Here is a 24,968-nt window from a genome sequence, read left to right as displayed (position 1 = left end):
ACGTCAAAGGTAGTATCCCATTATTATATGGGTTAAATTAACAAAACGTACAATTTAGCAAGTTAGGATATATGATGGCATGATGCCTTTAGCACACAATCAAGAATAGCAAACTATTCGCTCATTTGCATTCATCAGGATGATTTTGTCTATTTGTGAGGGCCATTGACCCCGCAGATGTATCTGCACAGAAATCACGTAAAAAAATGTCGGTTGTGTTAAAAATATACGTCCCTAAAAATGCATTTCGGTTTCATGATTCCGAATTATTGTCAAACAATCCACTACTGATGAAAACAGATTAGATAGACCAGCGTGGTCCAACTTCTTTTCCTCGCGGGCCAAAAACAATTTTGTTTTTGGCCTTGCGGGCCAATGTTTTTAAATAGCGATTATTAGGCTTAAATTATATTTATACTTAGTCTATGGCATATACACTCTAACTTTATGAAATGTACACCCACGTTCAGCTACGGTAGGTATGAAATAATTTCAATACCAATAATCTAAATAATTTCAACACCAATAATGCCACATAATTTATTGATCAATGGGACGTCTGAGGTCGATATTCTATTTTTGAACCAAGTGGTATTATTATGCATCACAAAGGATCATTCACAATTGTTTTTGTCAATTACAATAACAAAGAAACAAAAATTAAAATGGCTAGATTGAAGCAAAGCTGACTATCAGTTCGCGGGCCAAAAAAGCGTAACTAGCGGGCCAACTTTGGCCCGCGGGCCTGCAGTTGGACCACAATGAGATAGACAAAGTAATTTAATGCAAAACATGTATTACGTCACAAACTGCCAATGTGGATTTGTTTTTTGACGTGCTTTTAGCTACAAACATCAATGAAAAAATTGCCAATGCAAAATGCTCAAATTATTCTGCCAAAAGTGTAAAGTTTTTTTAGTATTTAGTTTTGAGAAATGAAATTTTACTGCGCAATTTGCCTGGCGCGGCTGCAGTTGCGCACCTTTGAGTAGGCTTACCATATTTTTATGACTTCAAAGCGGGTCGCCTCCAAAGACCAACCCCTTAGCTGTGAATTTTTAACTTTACTTTTTCCGATATTATTACATAGGCCTATATTTGTCATCAAGAGTTCATGCGCATAGTCTCTGGCTAAATATCGGTTTCAGTTCAAAAAATAGAAAGGAATTGACGTTAACGATACAAAATTTACTTATTCGCCCAATCATACTTTTCTGTAGATAACACCTTCTTCAAAAAGACATTTTTACATTCTCGTAAAAGTCAGAGCAGGACCAATCAGTATTGATTTTACATGTGATAACGGCTTTCACGTTCTGCTTCAGCATCCTGCTTCTGCTCTCAGACCACATGCTCTTAATGATGGAAAAAAAATTTCACACCTCCAAAATTAGTGTTGCAGTTGTCGGCACAAAACCCAACAACTTTTTCTTTAAGCTCATTTTGGTCAAGAATCGAAACCAGGTAATTGCTAAGTATTTCGGCAGTTTCACCGGGAAGTGATTTAAATTCTAACAGCTTCACTTTCACGCCGATATCAGGTACGAAGTAGCGAACCACAACAGCAACAAGCTTGATCTCTTTCCTGTTCGAAGCATCAATAGTCACGGTGACGAAGTTGGCTTTGCCCAATTCTTGTCGTAGATCAGCAGCTACCATCGGGACAATGCAATTTACAATCACTGCTTCGCATTTCGTCCTTTGCTAAAGCAAATTTAGGTTAAACAAATTTTGAAACTAGCTTTGAGGTACAATCGGAAATCTTAAAGCTCTGTCCGTGAATAGCAGTGTGATATGCAAACGTAGCTTCCTTTGCTGCTAACTTTAAAGATTGATCAGAATTAGCCGGTTTGAAGAAATTTGTTACGCGCGACGACGACGCTGCCGCCTCAATAAAGGACTTGTTTTTGGGTTTGCAAGTGTTTGTCAATATCTGATCGTCCGCCGTAGCTAATTGCAAACACAGCCATACAATGATTGCAGCGCACTTGATCTTTATCATAAACGGTTTCTTTTAAATATGGGTATTCTCGTTTTAAGTCATTTGTAAATGTACATTTTCTTTTTGGCATTTTAACAAGATAATTTAGCACCGCTACTTTTAGTCAAGTTACAGAGTTAACCTACATAAACAAACATGCATGTAGCGTCTACTTCCGCGTCCAGGCCTACGCAGACGCCCAATCGGATACTTCAGGTTTACAATTCGAAAACGCGCTCTCCTACACAGTTCTCTTCCCCCGAACTCCACAAAGGTATCCAACCAAAACTTTATTACTGGTGACACACTTGAAATGGCAGGACGAGCAATCATGTAGGCGAGTGAGCGGTTTTCTAAAATCAACGAATATGCCAATTATATATACATTTTACAACAGCAAACAAATATCACCGAAACGTTTGAGCCTGGGTCTTCAACTAAAATTTGTGTAAGCACGAATTCACACTGTAATTATAACATTAAATTTAGGCTACTTATAGTTGGCACAATGACAACAATCGCCGTAACGATGAACAATAATGACAATTCTTAAAATTACTACACACTAAGTTAATGTTTACATGTACATTTCAACAGTCAACACAGCATTTACCAAAATATTAGCTTGGGTTGAAATACTTTAAAATGCGCAGCAGATGAAACTTTACACAGTCAGTTCAAATTTAGCTTTTAAATTACTTCTGTAAAGGCATTAACAGTGAAACATTACCAGCTTAAAAATTCAGCAAACAAACGGCGACGTTTTCAACAAAAAACGAGGCGACACCGTGACCGCATGAGGCGGTGTTTTTCAACCATTTAAATTACATAAAAAGGAAAACAGTTTACAATAATGTAGATTTGCGATGTAACAATGCATAAGGGTAAGAAACACCACTTTCACCTTCAGCAAGTAGGCTACCGGTACGCTTACACAGCAACAACAGTAACGAGACGTTAAAAAGCGGGACGTTTGGCTGACTGGTCGGGACGCCGGGACAAGACGTTAAAAAGCGGGACTGTCCCGCCTAAAACGGGACGTATGGTAAGCCTACCTTTGAGGAAACACTGGACGGCACATTCGGGATAACCCGATTTCAACAAAACTGGCTAAACATATATTACGCGCTTTTAAGTTCATTTTCTCTTAGAAGTAAATTTAAGATCTTAACAAACTCAGCTCGAATCTTTAAAATGGATAATGTTTAATATAGCAATTCGGCTAATAAACAGCAGCTTGGCCAGAACAATTTTGTGTGTAGCCAAATAATTAGACTTTAAACAACTCAAATCAAGTATGTTTTCACAGCAGGTTTAGCGGTATAGGCAAATGATGTTAAACTGCAACTCCATATTTAATTAATAGAACGTAATACGCAAAAAACAGATTTTAACACTAAATTCCATAAGATGTCAGGGAAATGCTTACGTAGGGCAACCTTGGGTTAAGAGTTGTTTCGTAAAATAAAATTCCTAAAGTGGATTAGATACTCACAAAGACTATCGTATCCAGTTCAAATTTGTTAAATTAGTGTGGTACTTATTTTTTGTCTTTGTGAAACCTAGATTAATCAATATAGGCCAGTGCTTGTCAACTGGGTGTATCGACTGTATCGTACACCCCAGGATGTACCAGAATGTTTAAAGCGTGTACCACTTTGATGGGGTGTACAGGGGTGTACCAGAAAACGCATGACAATAGGCCGATGACTATAGATATCTCATAGCAGTTGCGTTACTTTGCCGCCTTTCCCTGACCATTGTGAGGTAATATTGCTTGGTATATTATATTACCGTGCGACCAGTTGACGTAGTAACCTGTTGTTTTGATGTGACTTTGTGGCCATTCGACATAAACGACATAAACGATGTTAAAGTAAGCATCTGCAGTTTTTGCTGTACACGATTAGGGTTTGCCAGCACAAAATAGTTGTTACGTGTTTATCAACATGTTAAACACCCAAATTAATTAATTGTTATTTTACGAATTGATAAATAGGGTTTAGATTACGCGTTTCAGCTTTCGTTTGCCAAATATTGTCTTCAGTTACATAATATCATATTTGATGATGTAAAGTTTATCTATAACTGTCAGTCTTGGGGGGGGGGGGGTGTACTCACGTTCTGCAAAACAAGCCACTTGTTTTGCTGGCGTCTGACTCCCGCTGCAAATTGGCCTTAAAATGGTCCCTGTAATACCTAGCCATGCTTAGTGCCGGCCAGTCTTAGTGGCCAAACGTTAAACAATAGTAACTTAATGATATCTGAATTAAAAGTTTGTGACACACTAGAGCAGACTTGGGCAACATACGGCCCGCGGGCCGGATCCGTCCCGTCAAGCAGTTTAATCAGGCCCGTGACTTATTTTCCTTAAAATACATAGGTTGAGCGAAAACAAGGACGAGTTTCCACATGTCTGGTTGTATCGTAAACACTCTTTTCAGGGAAGCATCTTGTTATAACACCACCAAATTCGATTTTTAGTATTTTTTAAATACTAAAACGGAAATTGTTTTCGCGCTTTGCGCTAATCTCTTCTGTCTTTCTCGTATATTTTCGGCAACTTTACAGACAAATAGCGTCCTCTGCTGTGTCACTCTCTCCAACAAAAGTTGAACAAACTTAGCCTAAATACTTATATATTTTTAGCGCATTGAAAGTATTCCGTTTTTTAAATATGCGAGCGAAATACCAAACGTTTTCTAAACTCTAAAAATATATTGTGTTAACCTAATTTAGTTAATGCGATGTTGTGTGTTTCTCACGATTTGTATCGTATTTGCAATATGGTTGTTGTATCGCAAGTAACACATCGGTAACAAGCTTTGAAAAGCAAAAAAAACATTGTAAGTTTTTTGTATGAGTTTTTTTCGTATTTTAATCTTAACTTTTGGTTAAGATAATCTTAACTTTTTTAAAGCGCCCCACAACTTGATAACGCCAATATAACAACCAATGTACTATTTTGTCTGTTCTTAATGCTTCACGTCCCCCTCTAAATCTAAATTAAACCTTGTACTTTAAAAGAAACATAGTCGAATTTTTTTCGCGCCTGGCGCGACGTCTTGTGGCCGTTTTTAAATTCGATTTAAATTGCACATCTTCGCATAACTCCAAACGTAATATAACAAATTCGTTAGATTTCTGACTCATATTGCGTGCAAAAGACTTTCTGACGTCATATTGCTTGTATTTCAGATCCAATTTTGACCCGGTCCGCCATAACATTTTAAGTTTCTCATGCGGCCCGCGGCTTAAAATAATTGCCCAACACTGGATTGGAGCAAAATTTAGTTGCCATGATGCCCTGAAGCAATTTCCAAAGCCTGCAACTGAATGTTTGTGATGCGGGTCAAAAACTAAAACTCTCCGCGGGCCACATATTTTGATTCCGCGAGCCACATTTGGAAAGTAACTTGGGATACTTAACCACTGAACCTATTAAATTACGATCATATTTGGAAATGCAGAGTTTGAACAATTAAAACTATACTTAATTTTCTGCAGTTCTAAGCTAAAGGTTTACGACAATTAGGGCATCCAAAGGACCAAAAAGTCTGACTTTTATACCTTTTAACTTAAAAGTCTTAAACAATGCGCTAATTTGACTTCTGCATAACAAAGATGAAGTTTAGTATTACCTGACCCACTCAAACCAAAACGCTACCCAGCCCCTTAAATCAAATAATGTGCGTTGATTTATTAATTGCATAAACGCTTTAGGTCCCAAAACATTAATGTGTGACATCTTCTGCCCCAGAGTTTGGGTATTTTCCCCAGCGTTCTAATAATTATTAAATGTTAGCGTTTGAGTTCAGGTAGGTCGAGCATTATTAATTCTATTTCACATTTTCTTATCTTTTGTGAACACTTCCGGGAATATTTTTAATTTATCTATGCCGGGAGTTTACTTAAAGGTCTAATTAGTGCATTGCCACGGCCTCAAGGTCTAAAAGTCAGACTTTTCTGCCCTTGGATGCCCTAATTGTGCACTAATTTCTAACAGATTGGGTGGAATTTTTGGTATCGCTTTAAAACATTCCTAAATACCGAAATCTCAGTGAAAAAGCGATTTACATCCTTGTCACATGCCCACGACATACGTTTGCGAGCAAAGATTTTTTGCTCTTGTTGAAATTAAAATAAAAAAAGACATTTTATCAAGGAGGTTTATCAGCTTTTGATCACTCGAAACAAGGCTACTGACTCGGTTCGCACAATTGACTGAACAAGTTCAACATGAGCAACACTAGCATTAAATGACTGATGAAATTATTATTTGTATAAAAATATGCTAAGTATATCCTTATTCCGATTAGGATTACTACAGATTCGGTGTATTGCGTGGACTGGGGTGTATAAGTTTTAAGTAAACGTAAAAAGGGTGTACCATTCCGAAAAAGGTTGACAAGCACTGATATAGGCTATGCTACGAATTATTTTGGTATAGTTTTGTTCGTTCTTCTACTATTGTGGGGCTTTTTTCTATTTATCAGACAATAATAAAATGCAATATCAAAACGCGCTCGACGGATTATAACCACCAATTGGTTGGCAACCTATATAGTAAGCTAGTTACACAACATGTAATGACGCGTTTTATTATCTTTCTCTCTTAAATTCAAATCGTACAAAAAGGCGAACGTAAAGATAAAACAAAACAGATTTAAAAAAAAAGGCAAAACTACAAGCCGTACAGAATCGTATTTAAACCTTTGTTGTTAAAATTATGGTTATGTGCAAACAACACAAAATAGCACACAATTTTTGCTCGAAAATAAGAAAACTAATTAAAATAGGTAATTTACATCCATTACAAACAAACCGATGTTAAATTTAATTTAGACAGGTATCAAAAAATTTTAAACATGGAAGTGACGGTGCAATGGTAAGGAAACCACTGTTACGCCCTGCCGCGCCCTAGTATATTAGAATCTACCGCCTAACCTATACTTGTCCGACAGGACGCAACCGCAATGAGTTCTTAAAAAGATAATCGGGAGTTAATTTGCCTCAGTGCTTGTAAATTTTTGCATTTAGTCTCTCACCTGTTTTTGAAACAACACATTACATTTACAACTCCGCTTTGCCAAAAAATACATCGCTATCCCCAAAACCAAGGGTGTCATCTTCGTGAGACTCATCATCTTCTTTTTGGTTGCCTTTTTGCACTCCAGGTCGCTCTTGAGAATTGGAATACTGAGGAGCCCAGTAGTAGATCCAATTTTCGAGTGCTTTGTCTAACATTTCTTTTGTGATGTCATCGCTTAAGATCTCATGAACATCTTCAGATCCAGAGAGTTTTGTGAAGATCTTTTGAAAAGATAGCTGGCTATAAAATATTGTTTCTGGCAAAATATTATAAAACTTATGTGACCAAATATTTTATTATTTAAACGTTAAAATAAAAGAAATTTTAAAAATTTAACGAATATGTGGACTATAAGACAGTAGTAGTTTTATAGAAGTTTGTAAAGCCCTAATAAGCTTACAGAATAAGGCATAAATTGTTTCCCACCTCATTTGCAAAGTCAGCCGTGCCGTGAAGCCGCTGAGTATAGACTTTTTTCCATTGAGCACGGGTTATTTTAGGTCGGAGTTCCAAAACCCTCTCGAGAATTGGTAGAATAGAATCATAAGAAATAAAGGAATATTCAAACTGCAGTCCATTTGATGGTTCAATAAACTCGACCTGAAATAGTTAAGTTCAAAGTTAAGTTAAAAAAAGAAACTGCTTTTTTGTCCTACTTGTAATTGTAGATTGGTATTCGGTATAGCTATGGTGAGCTACAGATAACTCGTTTATGAAGATTTTTTCGTAGCTTAGCCTTTTATTTCGAGTTGTGAATATGATTTTTAAATTTTAATTAATCATGTATTTTCATAATGTAGCATAACGAAACAAACACGTAAATGAACATTATGTATATTTTTTGTAAATAATCAAAATATATTTTTGAACAATGTTTTTTTTAAATAGGTACAAATCTTAAAACTTAGCGCGAGGTGTTTATACTTCGTTTCCAAAGTTTCGAAGATCATCCCACGTCAATCGTTCGACTTCATCAGACGTTAATTCCTTATCTCCATTGAGGTCAAGAATACTTAGTGCCTGTGAAACAAATAAAATACATGAAATATTTAGGCGTTTAACGAGGGCATAGTCGATTTTAATATACAAATCTATCGAGTTGAACAAAAAGGAACGTGATATAGCGCTTTTATTTCAGGCACAATGACGAGCACATAAAAGATGCATTAACAAAGAGGTTTAACGCCCTTATTGGTAATTTATTTTTATTAACTTAATGTTTGGAAAGATTTCTATTTAGAAGAAGACGTGGCGTATAGATTAAACCAAAAAAACATTGACAATTTTGGCAAAACGTTCAAGTTGCACTGACCTTCCAGCTAGCACAGAAATCACGTAAATAAAAAAAATCCGTAAGTTTGTTAAAACTAGGTACATTTTATTGAAGAAGTGTGATATACAACAATGGTCATATAATGCAATGGACATGAATAAAAAAGCATTTATCGAGATAAATGTGTCACACTATTCAATTTGGAGAGTACCTTATATTTAAGAAAGTTTATTTTTGCTGCAAAAAATTGAGCGCCATGTCGTTGCCCCCTGTATGTATCCCCTCCTGCCTGGTGTAATCACATTATGTTTTCTCAAGTTTCATACAGGAAGCGAGTGTAAGGACATAAGGACATGTTTTATTCATTTAAATAAGGACCAAAGCGTTTACGGTTTTCTTTTTTAGGTATTCTATTTAAAAGCGACCGAAAATCGACCGCGTTTTAGTTTGATCACCCCTTACGCCGGTAATAGAACAGTAGGCAAGGGCATGTAACAAATTGCATTATAAACCTAAAACTTGAAAATTGCAAATTTCGGTAGTGCTTTCGATTAAAAACATTTCACACTGTTAGCGAGGCGACGGCATTGTGTTCCAAGTGTTACTTAAACACATTATAACTTGAGATACACTTTTAACTTTTATGCTCAAATGTCTGTTCATAAACCAACCATATAATTATAATTTGTGTTTGGGTTTCGACATGTGAAAAGTGTCTCAACTCTCAGGGATTTTCCTTTGATTTAGAGCAGAGGTTCTTAACATGGTTTGTGGCCGACTTCCAAATAGACTTTTTTATTACTGTTGACAGGGGTGGCCAAACCGAGGATCGCAAGTTGCATACCAGGTTTTATGCGGCTTTTATGTTCATGTTATATTTTCATTTTTTTGTATGTTTACTGTAGATTTTGTTTTCCGTTATTTATTATATTGGCGAGTCCGACTTGGATCGCTTTATTTAGTTTGTACTATTTAGTAAACTTTAAACCACAGACCTTTTTACAAAATACCAAACATGGATTTGATTTTTGCTCGCTGCGAGCATCTTGGTAAGAGGCAGCGAGAAATTAAGTTGCAGTCGACTTCCATATTACTTTTTTTAATTACAGGAAAAAACTTAAAAAATTTGTGTTTTTAATTATATTCATCTCATTTGCCAAATTAATAAAAAAAACTTCGGTCAACATCTTAAAAGGTTTACGTACCATTGTTTTAGAAGCTTTGACAGCGTAACAGCTTATTTTTAAAAATCTCCCATATTAAATAAAAGTTCGCGTTAATATACCTAAATTACTGATAAAGCGCAAGATTTACAGTAAATCTAGCTGAATAAAGGGATGTGTATGTGCGTGAGTGAGGAAGAAACAAAGTGATATCCATATCTGTCAATGTGTCAGGTGTGCGGCTCTTTGCAATTTTTAAGAAATGTGGCCCCTGGCATTGACCGGTTGTACACGGCTGCAGTAATGCGATGATAAAGCTTTCTGAAAATTTTCTTGCGTTTTAAAGGCATATAACAATTGAATTGCTTTTGCAATGTTTACTATGTTCAGAGAGTTTGGCAAAGAAACAAACTTTAATATTATAAAATTGTTGGAAATCTGTGCTTTAAACTCTCTCATAATTAAAACTGTATTGAATTATAACAACCTAATATTTAAAAAAAAACATGCATCGCGATTAGGCTTCGCTGATTTATAAACAATATGTACTTTGCTTATTAAATATATATGAAACCTTTTCGTAATCAGTTTCTCTCAACTTTCCGTCGTCTTCATCTGCTGGAACGCCAAACATTTCTTGAATCATTTCAGGCGTAAAGCTTTTTCCCTCCAATTCGAGTTGTTTAGCCATTTCCAACAGAGAAGGCCTAGTTTATAAACGTTCTGAATTGTCTCCAAAACGGAAAAAAGTCCGATAAAGGTATTTTTTGACCCACGAACTAAAACGGTTCACTATAAATGGCCTCAACCGTAGGTCGTTTTGTTTCATATGACTTTTTAAATAAGTTCCTGAATATTGGCTTTCATTCTTGAACTACGAAATAGAAATACAATTTGTTTATCCAAAACAGTAAGTAGCACCTGGCGCATTAGGATTAGCGAGTTTGCAAACTTGTCTTTATAGTAGCCAATAGAGTTTTTGTTTTAACTTTTAACTTTCCGACAGCCTGGCAGTTTTATAAAAGCCATATTTGTACTGACTTTTTGCTTTTTAGTAATAGAAAAAAGGCGCCTAATTTTTTACCGATATTGTTCCTCGAAGTCACTTCTTCCCATAGAAAATATTCCCGATCCTGACCATTTCCACATAACATCAAAGTCTCCCAAAGGCTTCGGGGTTTTGTAATCTGAAAAAAAAAATTAGCCCCTCCTTTGGTACCACCATGACTTAGTCCAGGGGTTCTCAAACTGTGCGTCGCGATGTGCTTCTTAAACTTTTTTTAGTTTTTTTCACCCCTAGGATCTATCTCCAGATTTCATTCACCCTTGTCTCATGATATGATAAAACTATCTCGTCTATATATAACAGCACAAAATGACTTCGATATTTTTAAGATCAGCTTAAGCTAAAGTTACCATTGCAAATCTACAATTTATCGAGTCCAGAGATCTAAAGCTGCAAAATCACAAAACACAGTCACCAAATTTTTGTACTTATACACTTAGTGCAAACCAACTTCACTATTACAATAAGCAAATTCACCCCTTTTGGTTGGTTCACCCGAGAAAAAAATTTAGTCACCCTGGGGTGAACCATTCACCTGATTAAGAAACACTGTCGTAGTGCTTAGTTTTTAATTTGCCAAGGATGTTACACAATGATTAGGGATTACGTGTCAAAACTCAACCGTAGCTAATAGCTACTAGCTAGTGCAATGGCTTGTCAACACTCCCTGGTTGGAATTTAATATAAAACATTAGAGGAAATCTTATGTGTTATTTGTGTCGAGATATAGGCCAATAACAGCATGATGCCTAACAAGCTTATTATACACGTCAATAAAGATTATTACATTCGCAACTCGCGAATAAACCCTAACAAAATTTTCAGAACAAGTTTGTTCCCGCGAAATAAACAATGGGAACACAATGCAAATTTCCATAAGAGACAAACTCCAGACTTTTTGTTTGAACGTTTAACGCTCCGCCTACACGTCACACTTAATGTGTTTTTTTTACGCTGAAATTCTTATAGCTAGGCGGGTTGCAAGATCAACAAGGTTTTTCAAGGACGTCGCGAGAAAAAAATCTCAAGAAACAATGCCTTATTGACTTAGTCCTTCAAGTTGTGCTGTACTAGTTTGAAACCTGGTATCGTATTTTAATCAGAAAAAATAGACACATATTTTTTGTAAGGTTTTGATCAAGAATGCTTTATTTGGAAACCTATTAACAAACGCGTGCTTTTGGTGTAAACAAATCGTTATCGTTGTGCAGAATTTTTTTTTTTGAAAATTTTAAAATTGTTTGGCTCTTCGCACGAACTTTTATCCGCTTTAATTAAATCTATTCATGCCAAGGCGCTATGCATACTATGGCAAATCGCAGCTTGACTCATAAACTACATAGTCTAATTTCTGTTAAACACACAATAAAATGCCGTTATTTCGAGCAATAATTGACTATTTTTTATGTCCCTTGTATATCACGTATCCTTGTTTTAAATTGCCAATCTAAACAGATAAACACAATGCTTTCTCTCTACGCGCGAGTTGACTGCATTTCAGCTGTATGTTTGCGCACGAGTTTGCTAAAGAACAGCAGGTGTTTTATGATTTTTGTGACGTAACGTTATGACGTATCTTTGTAACGTCATTCTAAAACTATAATGCCCAAACAAAATCCTTGATCCGCTCATGTTGGCGTACTAGGAGTGGTTTCACGTAATGGGCCTCACATAGCATTTCCCAAGTATTTTGGGCCGTGACGAAAATAGTTTGCCGACCACTGGTCTCTGTACCTGTTTCTGGTGTGCAGTCCGATGTAGAAATATTATCGTAGCCGTCAAAACGTCCGAATAAAATTGATACGGCTAAGTTGTTAGGCCCATTTGATTCGACTTGGTGATAATAACCTGTATAAAATCATTTTTTTAGAAAGCAGACTTGTATAAAAACTTAATCCAAGGATAAAAAGATGCAAAAAAACATAGCCTATAATTCAAAATATATGGCTTTATAATTACAAGATAACGTAAAAAATACGTCGCACAAACAAATATTGCATTGCATAGTATTTAATTGTTTATCCTTACTTTTGGGTAAAAAGAGGCAATCACCAGCGTTGATGGTGAAATTTGACCATGGAACTTTAACGAAGTCTGGTTGTTTAATTAAGTCCACCGCAGCGACGTTAATGTCAGAAAATCTGCAAACAATAAACATCTTTACCTATAAACGAACGTTGGGTATCTCATTAAAATTATAAATTACCGGTACCTAAACCTATATTTAACCACATGCTAACTTGTAAATGCAAACAACAAAAAAAATTTATATGTAGGCATAGGCGCCGAACTTGGGTGTGCAAAGTGTTTATAGAAGAAATTTTTAAGTTACTTATTGTGCAAATTCCACTTCTGAAAAAATATAATGAAGGTGCGCCGCCAGTTGAACATTTAGGTACATTAAAACAACTTAAGGCCCGCCTATGTAAACAACCGGCCCACCACCTTTTTACATACTAGGCACGAGGCCAATCGCTTTGCCCCATTATTATTTATGTACCTGGTAATTGGCATTTTGGGGGAATTTCCCACCCTTAAATAAACAATCAAAGTTTCGCCAACTTCGCATATCTTAATGCAACTTTATATATCTTAATGCTTCTTCTGTATCAACCTAACAATGCCTAAAATAAGCAGAAACTGTCAACTGTTTTTTCTAACTTTGATACGCCGTATAACACACTGCTTCGTGAGGGGTAACAATTCTAAAGTCTTGCACTTTGTGACGCTCGGTCGCTCGATAGATAAGAAATAGTTATTTTCAAACTCCAAAGCATAAGCTTTCAATCGCAACCAACATAAAGAAAATTTGTCATTTAGTACTTTAAAGACAACGCAACGATGAGGCTGATGTAACAAAAACTTGCAAGCAATTGCTAAATACGGGTAAGTTATTTCTCAAAGTGCAAAAATGCATTTTTGCATATTGGTTGTTTTAAAAGTGTTATTAACAATACAACGGCCTTATTGCAAAAAATATATAGTTCCACACGGCGCTGGCTAATGGTCACATGGAAAGTGTGTGCATCAAAAAATCCTGTAAACGCCGTTATAATTGAGTATTGTAAATGTAAATAATAATTGTGTATCGCAAAAGTATTATATTGTTAACTGCCCCTGTTGTCGTAGTGGGCCTTCAAAAACTCTTAAAAGAGCATTTCGGGCTGCATAAAAAAGTTTGCCGACCACTAACTTAGATCATTTCTTTGTTATTAGCACAGTGTTTTAGAGCGCGCATTTGCAATTTGTTACTACGAAATTATCAGAAACGCACCGCATTGTTTCAATGATGATATGCGGAAGCGCTAAATCGGTTTCCCAAATCCCAAGTACGTTAACGTTGTGTTGATAATTTTTGATAAATAGGGCCATTATGACCTACAAAAATAAAATTGTGTCAAATTTTGACCTAAAAGTAATCCTATTAGGAAACGGTACATCGATTTAAACAACACATTATGAAGTATACTACATTTGTGTCTTGGAGTCGTCAGTAATTTGTGTTTTACTCATCAGTCATGACAGGTGAAACAAAAATCATTCATTTTTCGGGTTTGTGTTATACTTATGAAATTTTTTTGTTGACAATTTGGGCATTTTAGAAAATTGTTGAGCAATAACCACAAACAATCGGGATCTGGTGACTGTTACAAGGTGTCCCGGTTTTAAGCTTATATATGGTTACGCTAATCTGGAGACTTTTCGTGGTGGAGAAACATAGTATCAAACGCAATAAACACACGGCTGAATCGTTTGCATTTAGGTATTCTTATTAACATTTAGTCATTTAGTGTACTTTTAAGCACGCATAACCTACCCGCCAACTTCGCTTTCAGGTTCCCAATGCTTGTATATCCACTTCTCATACTTGTGCTCAAACATCTTCCAGTATTTTGTTCCACGATATAGGCAGTTAATTTGGTTGAAGGCATCCTAAAATACTCGACTTTTTTATATGGCGCATTTCATTAAAAATTAAACCTATAGGGTAAACGTCATGTGATTATTTATAACTAAGGTTCACAACCAATCAATCGGTCAAACGAAAAGAAAATAAATTTTTGAGACTTTATTCAAATAGTATAACGACTTGCAAAAGTGGCAAAAATATGTCTATGAAGAAAAAAATTGGGGCTAGCGCAATGCTTTAAATAACATTGTATTAGAATACCGGTACCTGTTTTTTCTATTTATCTTTTTGCCTAAAAGTAAATTAATTAACGGGGCTAAACACTAAGAATCATCGCATGACAAAGTATTCCTGTTTACTTTAAAAACTTGTTAGCTTTCGCGTAGTAAAATTGTTTCGACCGTTATTTATACGCCTGTTAAAAGCACCTTGTGTATAACACTGGATGAACCACCACCGCTCCACCAAAGGTCAATTTCTACAAAACGTTTTCCCATCAATCCGCATGCCCCCAATGATGGCAGAACTCCAACATCTGCGTGCATAGGTCGAGGCAACTCCGAAACAATATAGGTTTTTGAATCGTTGTCGTGATAATGATCGATGAAATGTCTTAACGTATCTCTGCCAAGGTACTTTTCTCCAACCGGCGTCATGTGCACCTTGTTGGGGATAAATATTTTTTTATGATTGATTTGTTTATTTTCATACGGCAAATTTTCTGAACGTGAAAATAAAACCACAGTTAAGACTCAGCAAAATAGGACAAACACACAAAAATTATTGATTCTAGATCTCGTTCGCTTTTGGGCTTTTTGGCAGTTAATGCTCGATTTCTAGTCTAACAATAAAGTATTAGACTAAAATTTGATTTAACAATAAAACATACCAAAACTCATTTTAATAAATTGGCAATCATTAATATACCTTTTCTTTTTTTCCTTCAAGGCGAACCTCCAAATCACCATAATTTTCTCTAATAAATTCATCTGTCCATTCCTTAAATGCCTTTGTGTTCTTCATTGCGCCTCTGAAAATGGCGGCCTTACTCGGTTTCACATAATTTTCCCAAAAACTCTTCGGATGAGGAGCAGTTTCAACCTGGATGCAATAGTTATATCTATATAATGCATTTATTTGTAAACCTGAACTTAAAAACAGATGTGCGATTCTCTAGCCTAGCTCATTGGTTCTCAACCTTTCATGAGTGGTGGCTTCCTATCACAAGCTTTTAACGTTTTGCGGCCTCCCCCCTTTTGTTCGCGTTTTGGAAAAAATGCTTTAAAGGATGTACCTATCAAAAAAAAATTGGAAATTGTCAAAAGTCATATTCAAAACTACAAATTCTGGTTGAACTGGCTATCAAGAAAATAACATGTGATTGTGGGTCCTCCCTTGTATAGACTGTTCTGTGATCTACCAGGGGGCGAGGGTCACAGTTGAGAAACCTTTTGAGCCTATTACAACATGTAGACTAAAACGTGATTAAGCGAAAAAGTCTGTCAAAAATATTGGCTATATACAAATCCTGCGATATATTTTTGAAATAGATAAAGATTGTATGAAGTCCCTTCCAATATGCATGCGTTTTTTATAGAAATGTAATTTTAACTAGTCCAAGAGAAAATAATATAGGTTATTTAGTTTTTAACTTGGAATCACTTAATGTGTTTAACGTAAAAGCAAGAGCAAAAGCAGTGCTAATGCAGCCTTCAAAGCAGCCGCTACTTAAAAAGTGTATGCTCAATATTTAAAACTCCTAATATTCGTGTTGGACTATGCCAGTTTGTTTCGTACCAATGAGTTCCTCTCACGACTTCTCTCACGACTTGACCAATGAGTATCCTCTCACGACAACTCGCACGTAAAGCTAGTTATGTAAAACATTCTAATAATACACTGAATATGAACTTACCGTAAATTCGTCAATATGTACATTTGGTGGTCGATGTCCGCCAAGAGGTCGAAGGTGGCCTACTGGTAAAATGGTCTGCGAATGTACTTGAAATGCTAAACAGGCAACAGCAATATTTGCAAAAACTGTCAACATTTCAACTTCCTGCTATCGCTGTCAGAACTTAAAGATAAATATTCATTTAAAATATATATGAGTTAAAGTTTGACTATCTTTAATATATACTCTTATTCAAACGCATTAAGCAGGACGCCAAATAAACCCTTTAGATGCGAACGTCGGCGCACATCTGCTAAGTAAATCGATGAATCTTTTTAGGGAAGCCTGGATTTCCTTGATTGCCACAGTCTGGTTCCTTTTTAACGCGCACGGCTTTAGACAAAGAGTGGGAATGGATCTCTTTAGATTCTAGCCAACAGAGTCTGTTAATAACCAACTATAGCTCGTTTATTCTATATTAGCCTATTTACCGTTAACCCTAACCGAGAGATCCTTTAATCTAAACGCTGGGTTTGTCTAGTATAAAAACGGATCGTGGATTGCATAAACTCAAGTTACACATTTTAGTAAGTGTTTATATATAAATTGCATATGGCTACATTCAGGCTTTTTATAGCTCAATGCGTCAAGAAAATGTGTGCCATGCGCAAATCGTATACAAAACCTCTTTGACATGTGAAAAGTTTTACAATAACAATAAAACTTTCCACGCAAATATGTTAACATGGGTTCTAAAAATGTTTTATGATTATCTTTGAGAATTATTGTCGAATCAATATTGTTATTAAACCTATTTTATTTTCCCTCTTATTTCCTGTAAACAAGTTTAATATGCGCTCACTGCTACCATTCATGGGGTAACTAGCCGTCGCTTTAATCTGACTACACTGTCAGAACGGTGTTTAAATTTGAACACCAAAACGGTCTAATCACGTTTAAAATCTAAACACTTAAACACCTAATTTAAACACCTTTGTGTTTAATTTGAATTTTGATGTTTAAATTCTAAACACCTGAACGATTTTATGCTAAACACCTGATATTTTGACGTGTTTAACAACGAATATTGGGAGATTTTAAGCACAATTAACGATTTTAAACACGTTGACGATTAAACACTTGATATTTTAACACGTTGATTGTGAGACATGTTTAGTTCGATACATTCTTGCAAAGTTATAGCTTAAGCCATTTATGTTGATGTGATGAGATGTTGTTGAGAGAGGTATTGTTATTTTAAAGCACTGAGCGGTTGTTTTACGTACGATTGCGTCTATCGATTTCGTCAAATATTTAACAAGTTAACATATATGGCCGTAACAGATCACAATAAGCAAAATTACTTAAATCATGGTTTCCTAACTTAACATCTGTTCGGCCTATTTGGCATTATGTTAAAATAATAAATATACGGGTTAGTGCGCTTAACGTGCCATTAAATCCAAGATATGATTTCATTAATGTAGCTTGCCTATAGCTTATACGCGCGATGAAAACAATCTACGGCACGGATTTTTTCTAGAGAAAAGCTGTATCGCCATGAAGCTTGTATATTTTTCAAGAATAAATTGTTTGACATATGACGAACAGTAAGTATTCTTTATTAAGTGTTCTATTTACGATATAATTTAACTAATTATAGTAATTATCTTTTGTTTTAAAACAATTTTCTGTGTCATATAAAGTTCATTCAATAAATAAAGTTATAAGGTATTTGAAATTGATTCGGTCCGCTGAACAACGTACTGGCCTGTGACGAACGCGGGATATTGAAACGTCAAACAAAGAAAATGCTTAGAAGTTTGACAAGTTATACATTACAGTTAAAGCCGGTTTTGCGTGTATTTGGCTTTCGAGTTACTAACATTTATGTTAAACAAATACTATAAAGTGTATAGTGGTGACATATATACTTTAATTTGCTTTTTGATAAATGTGTAGTAATAATGTTTTATTAGCTGTGCAAGACTGTCAGGTTTAGAATCTAAAATGTATGTTACAAAAGCCTTGTCTTGGAAAACGAAGTGACTGAATTTGGATTTTTGTTTCAGAATTTAAGGTATTTTATTCATAAATCCAAAAGCAAGGAAAGTTGTAAAAGACTATTTCGTGATGATTTGTTGCTTTACACTTTATGAAAGGATTAAATTAAATGAATCATTCAAGGTTTGTATGTTTTTTTATCCTAAATAGAAATTTAATTTTTCTGTTAAACAATCAAGTATGCTTTTAACAATTTAATAATATTAAAGATACTAAGATTACACTGCTTTGTTTCAGGGCAATCAATGACAGCCAACCGATTGCTCTTTTCGACTTCAAAAATTACTTGCTTTATGGACGATTAAGGTTAAAAATGTAAGTAAATTTTTCTTACATATTTTACATTAATATAGTTTATTCACATTTGGCTTTTATTTCGTATGTAGCTGCCAGCGAGGAGAACTATTGCTTTTCAAAATTGACTAATATATAAGTTTTTGCTTAGAACCTTTCATCATAGAATATGTAAAAAAATATGGTAAATATTATTCCAACATTTTCACCAATTTTGATGTTTTTTCAATCTCTATAAAATTTCTGAGGTACTTTGATATGTGTTTTAGCTTTAATTTATCATTTCCATTGTTTATATCTTACATTGAAGCTTTAAATGTGAAATTTAATCTGTAGTACTTTGGAATGCTTCTGGCCCTTTAATAAATTATATAGTTTACATAACTTTTTTATTTATTTACAGGAATTTTAACTGCAAAGTGTAAGATGGGAAAATAAAAGTCTGTGAAAAAGTTCAAGTGGAAATCAACAAAAGAGTATAGATCACAAGGTAAACAAACTCAAATTTTATTTTTCTTAATCTGAAGTTCATTTATCCAATTTTTAAATTTGTGGTAAATACATTTAATTTGCATGTGTTGTGTCTAATGTTTGGTCTGCATATCCCAGTAATGGGCAACTTTTTTGGGTTAGATTGCATATAACCAGTTTAAGCACAAATTTCAATAGCACATAATGTCCAATACAATAATCTGGAACACATATTACCTTTTTCTATGAAATTATTTAATGATTTAATTTGTTTTCAAAGTAGGGTGAACCTTTTTTTTAATTTTTGTGGGTTATGAAGATATCAATTACAATAAAAATGAACTTGTTTCGCAATCATTGCACTGTTATTCAGGTAAAGTGTAACATAAATAATACATTCCTCAATGCTATGCTTAAAGAATGCATTGCCACAAACTTAGTACAAGTCATAATAATATGTTTTTGTAGTGGTTCTGTCGGTAACTTGAAAATTTTACTATGTTTAGCAAGTAAAAAATAAAAGTTGCTCAGTGACAGTGTATAATTTAATTATTGCAGTATATTATATTGATCTAAATTTTATTTTTTAGGCAGCCATGCTCAACTCATCTTATAGAAAAGCTCTTCAAGGCCTTTATTGGGCAAACCTTTGTAGGGCACAGCAGCATTTCTGCATTTGTATATTAGTGGATGGAACGGACATTAAATTTGTGAAAGAACAACACTTGTTGAACAAATTGTTTAGTTATAGTTTCATTGATATTCAAGCCTGTTAATATACACAGGATTTAAGTTATCCACCCTGTTGCTCTGTGTTTATATGTTTTTAAACCACCTAATTAAGGCCCCACCTTGAAAATTTGCCAAGCATAGCAATTATAAATATTATAATAAAATATCTCATTTATCTGTGTTTTTCTAACTTTTTCTGTTTTTTTTACTGTTTATCACATACACAGTTTTGTTTGCATTAACGCCTTCATTGTATTTAACATGCGATATTTATACCACTACTAAATATGGTTTTAAACAACCCACTAAAGACCCCACCTTGAAAATTTTGCCAAGTATAGAAATTATAAATATTAAAACATATATATCTTTTTTTGTTGTTTTTATTTACTTTTTCTCTTTTGTAATTTTTGTTTGCGTAAACACTTTCATTGTATCCAATTCCAACATGTTATTTTGTGTATTATATATGTTTTCCGTTTTCCTACTTCTTTTCATTTCTAATATAAGCTCTTCAATTTTTAATGTATAGTTTTCTTTTCCAAGTTTTGCATTTTTCGAAACTATCACTGTGTTAAGCTTTTTGTGTTGTTTTTCACCTTTTTCGCGCAATAAAATGGTTTACCCAATGAAATTTTGTGGAATTGATTTGGAAACACTGAATACTAGCATTAAACACCTGACCGAATAAACGGCAAAACGTCTAAACACCTGAAATTTAAACACGTTTATTTTTAAACATGTTACATTTTCGCCCATTTCAGGTGTTTAATTTTGGTGTTTAATCGAATGACAGTGTAAGATAACGTTTTATATATACAAAGAAGAAAATAATATAAAGATAGGCTACATTTGTCTTTGAACGTTGTTTTGTCTTTAAAGTTTTTTTTACCGTATTTCACGTTATTAGGTCGCTGTATGTCTGACTGCCTGTGCAAACAATTACAGCCTGATCGCTTTATTCTATTTTTAACTTCGATTTCTCTTTCTTGCTAAACGTGCCTGTGTAACTGAATTGGCAACTGATGGCTTGTCAGATGAAAACGTATTTAGGTGACAATTTTACTTGCCCTGTTTTGTTGCAGTTGCATTGAACATTTTATTTAACGATTAGTCTTCAGTAATATTTTGAAATAAGAAATAAAACCAAACCATAACCGTTTTTATGAACCGGATTTGGACCAAATTTACCTGAACCGAAACCAAACCGTTTTAGTGAAATTGTAAGGATTCTAAACTGAACCGAATATTTTAGAGAACCACTGAACCTTAACCGAACCTGTACATGTCAAAAAAGCTGTTAACACCAGCAGCATGAAGCAACGATTTGCACTTAATAAAATGAGAGTTTCACCAAGTATAAATTTTGCAGTGTTTGGGTGATTTGTAATAAAAATTGTTAGAAAAAAATCAGCACAAAACCGCTTCATAAAGACCCGTATCGGTTTCTGTTCGACTATTGTTTCAATTGCTCAAAACCGGAATCAGAATTGTACATAATTCTAAACTAAGAAAATTTAACATGTTCGACTATCTGCCTTTGCAAATAGTGATGGAGTCGATAACGATATGCTGTCAATTCTTCACCAGTAGACGATCGCGCGGTAGCAAAATAACGCCCAGCCTCCAAATTGTGTAAAACAAAAATAAATGATCACAAAACGTGCATAAAAATGCAGAAATTGTGTTTTTTCGAGTGAATTTTATCACAGCGCTAAAAAAATAGCACTTAAATATTTAAAGTTAGCAAAAAATGCAGTTTGTTGTCGCCTCCAACCTACTACCTGTTTTCCGATAGCAGTGTGCCTTGTATTTGTTGACCTTTATTTGTTACGCACTTCATTTGCTTGCTTAGTGATTTTTTTACGAATATTTTTTACATTAATAGAGAAATTATTACGCAAACCATGTAGCAACGATAACGTGTTCAAATAATTTTTAGAGTCGTCTATCAATTTAAAAGGGTCGTATCCCGCCATCTTCTTGAATGTTTAAGTTAAGAATTTAGTTGAATACCTGTGCATTCCGTCGATGATAACCTAAGATTTACTTGGTTTAAACGTTCCGTTATGACGTGATTTCTTCTATGAAAATCTTTTTTACCATTCCGTTCAAATTTTTACCGTTCCGTTAAGAAAACTATTCTACTTTCACCTCTGACTTGAATCTGCTGATTGTTGTTTGCTTTCTTTGTCTGTTATAAATTATTTGTAATCGACCCCTTCTTGTGAAATCACTGACATGTCAAAACTACCCAAGTGTAACCAGACTTGAAGAAGTATATATTTCGCCTATACTGGAATAGTCAGTTCCTTAATTCGAATGCCAGTTCCTTAGTTCGAATGAATTCAAAACGATACCAGTAGCTATAGGCAGTGGTGGGATTCAAATTTTGGGTCAGTCGGTTCTATCACAAAAGTTATCTTTTTTAGTCGGTTCTGTTACAAAAGTCATATTTTTCCGCAGTGGTCTCATGACTTGTATTATGACGCAACAATTCGATTTTCAGACAAACAATCACAAAACAAAAAGTACGACAATTATAAAAATTAACACAACGTATAACTGTTACGTGAGAACTTGGTCATTGCACGTTTTGAGAAAAAACACATGAGCTACTTCGATCTCAAAAATCGGTGTATCGGATAAGATGCAAAAATACATTAATAGTAACCAGTAATGCTAACCTTACTTGGAGTAATACCTAATAATCGTATAGAGTACCTTCTAAATCAGTGGTTTTCATTCTGGGGGTCGCGACCCCCTGGTGGGTCGTTTGCCTTTTCTCTGGGGGTCGCGAAGACGACAATTTAATACCAATCACTATTTCAGGAATGCCAATTAATTACCATTGAAAAACATCTGTAATGATATTAGTGAATGTTGTTAACAGTTAAGTTCAAACAGTTAAATAAAAGTTGGATTTTTTTTTCAATAGAGTGGTATTATAATTTATGTTATTTGTAATTATGTTTTTTGTGCTATTGCCTTTTGCGCACACACAAATGTATTACATATTCCCGAATCAATTTTTTGGAATGGGGTCGTTAGTTACATTGGGTTGTTAAAATGGGTCGCGGTATGAAAAAGGTTGAAAACCACTGTTCTAAATCGACGGATCCTAAATCCGTCGGAATAAGACATAAATGGTCAGCATCAATCCTAAACAACACTTTACCTAACGCCAAACCCCATCCCTTAAGTACATCACTAATTCACCTAACAATTTTCATTCTTAACCCCACCCATTACCCACTAATAACCCCAAACCGGGTCAAAAATCCAGTGCTTAAACAGCGGCGCTCTAACGGCGCCGGTCAATTTACCGCGGGCCGCATGAGAAACATATAATGTTGTGGCGGGCCAGGCTTAAAATAGAATCTCAAATTTACGAAATGGGGGTTAACTCATGCAGCAGCTCAAGGGTAAAATACGTGAAAATTTTGTACAGAAAAACGTACAATGCCTATTTTTGCTTTCGACGTATTAAGTTGCCGATGTGAAAAAATCGACATATGGCAAAAACGGTATAAATCGGGAAAAACAAGTACATAGCATTAACCAAATTTGGTTGACAAAATGTGAAAGGGTATGTTTTAAAGGTTGGAAAACGGTTGTTGTAATAATTTTCGTTTGTATATTTTTAAGACGGAATACATATATTGGCTAAGTTTGACAAACTTTCATTTGAAAGAGTCACAGTAACGTACAGAGGGAGGAGGGGTCGTGACTTTTTATTGACACCCTGTCAGTGTCACCAAATTGATGACACCTGTCACCGATTAGGTAACACCCTGTCACCGATTCCGTGACACGTACCCTGTCACGGATTTGGTGACATCCGGTCACATATTTGTTGACACCCTGTCACCGATTCCGTGACATCCTGTCAACGATTCAGTGACACCCTGTCACCGATTTGGTGACACCCTGTCACTGATTCCGTGACACCCTGTCAACGATTCAGTGACACCCTGTCACCAATTCGTTGACACCCTGTCACTCATTCTTTTTAAATCTGGAAAAAGTTTGCAGTGGACAAAAGCGCACTTTTATGTGGTTTAAAACGCAGTAGTTTGTTCCGCAGTAGTTTATTTGTTGCCCATAACTAAGTCCAGTTTCATACTGTATTTGACATGTCAACTGTTAACACCCTACAAACCAGTTTGCCAACATTTCAGTACTAATCGTGAAATAGACACATTGGTAGTCACAAGGTATAACGTCTTTGTTTTGTTACTTTTAACGTTATTAAGAGTTCTAATGTTAAACGATCTTTATGGGAATCCGGAAACTTTATTTTAAGTAGTTCGCTCCGTAGAATATCCAATAATATCCTTACTGCGTTTTCTTTTCTATGCCAATAAATGATTTACAGCAAATAGGGAAAACGCAAAATTGGAAAAAAAATTACAAACCAAATAGACTTCTTGATTGTTTATTACTTTTATAGACGTGTAATATAACAGTTATCACAATTAAAGACAGATATAGTTTAGGCAAAACCGTTTTTTTTTAATGTACTTGTTAAAAACTTTGTCATAATTTTTAATTGTGGATTTTCATAACTGATAAATTCTACTGTTTCAATTAATGCTTTTTGATGGTTGACATTTTCAGCCTGATCATATAGGCAGCTCTTTTAAACCAGCGGCTGGCAAGTTAACAACGTAACTTACAAATTTTATACAACACTATACATTGAATGTTTTAAATAAGTGATTTGGAGATCCTTTGTTGAACCAGAAATTGTTAAAGAAGTCAAGTAGTGAAACAATAAAATGAGTAATTTTATCTTGCGGGCTGTGTGGACAGTCCATCATCACATGGCATCTTAAAGGAAGACCATATGCAACATGCACTCATGCAGCGTTTTGATCATAAGATGACTCTAATGTTTCCAAGACTAATACCTATTAGACTGTAATTCTGTAGGAAACAATTTTAAAGTGTTTTGTAAATAATATTACATATTATAGTTCCACCTCGTTTATTTATATTCCGAAGTTCTTAATTATTGAGGGCTTC

At 34.8% G+C, this 24,968-nt stretch overlaps 1 protein-coding gene and 1 long non-coding RNA gene across 2 annotated transcripts; one reads left to right on the top strand and one right to left on the bottom strand.

Annotated features, from left to right (window-relative positions):
• Positions 1 to 6,689: 6,689 nt before the first annotated feature.
• LOC146148698 (uncharacterized) lies at positions 6,690 to 16,524 on the bottom strand. The gene is made up of 11 exons (XM_083387088.1): positions 16,401 to 16,524; positions 15,413 to 15,586; positions 14,914 to 15,147; positions 14,393 to 14,508; positions 12,604 to 12,716; positions 12,310 to 12,423; positions 10,594 to 10,696; positions 10,084 to 10,216; positions 7,998 to 8,093; positions 7,500 to 7,673; positions 6,690 to 7,294 (listed from the first exon to the last, which is right to left on the bottom strand). Exons 2-11 carry the CDS (start codon positions 15,506 to 15,508, stop codon positions 7,055 to 7,057), a joined length of 1,419 nt encoding a protein of 472 aa, XP_083243214.1. The 5' UTR covers positions 15,509 to 15,586; positions 16,401 to 16,524; the 3' UTR covers positions 6,690 to 7,054.
• A 1,925-nt stretch (positions 16,525 to 18,449) lies between these two features.
• LOC146148697 (uncharacterized) lies at positions 18,450 to 20,418 on the top strand. The gene is made up of 4 exons (XR_014494814.1): positions 18,450 to 18,566; positions 18,681 to 18,758; positions 19,141 to 19,227; positions 19,799 to 20,418. It is a non-coding gene; the product is annotated as an uncharacterized LOC146148697 (long non-coding RNA).
• The last annotated feature ends 4,550 nt before the right edge of the window (positions 20,419 to 24,968 follow it).

This window comes from Ascidiella aspersa, chromosome 4, assembly GCF_963924565.1.
Source record: "Ascidiella aspersa chromosome 4, kaAscAspe10.2, whole genome shotgun sequence".
Classification (NCBI taxonomy): Eukaryota; Metazoa; Chordata; class Ascidiacea; order Phlebobranchia; family Ascidiidae; genus Ascidiella; species Ascidiella aspersa.
This window is presented reverse-complemented; position numbering and strand designations above follow the sequence as displayed.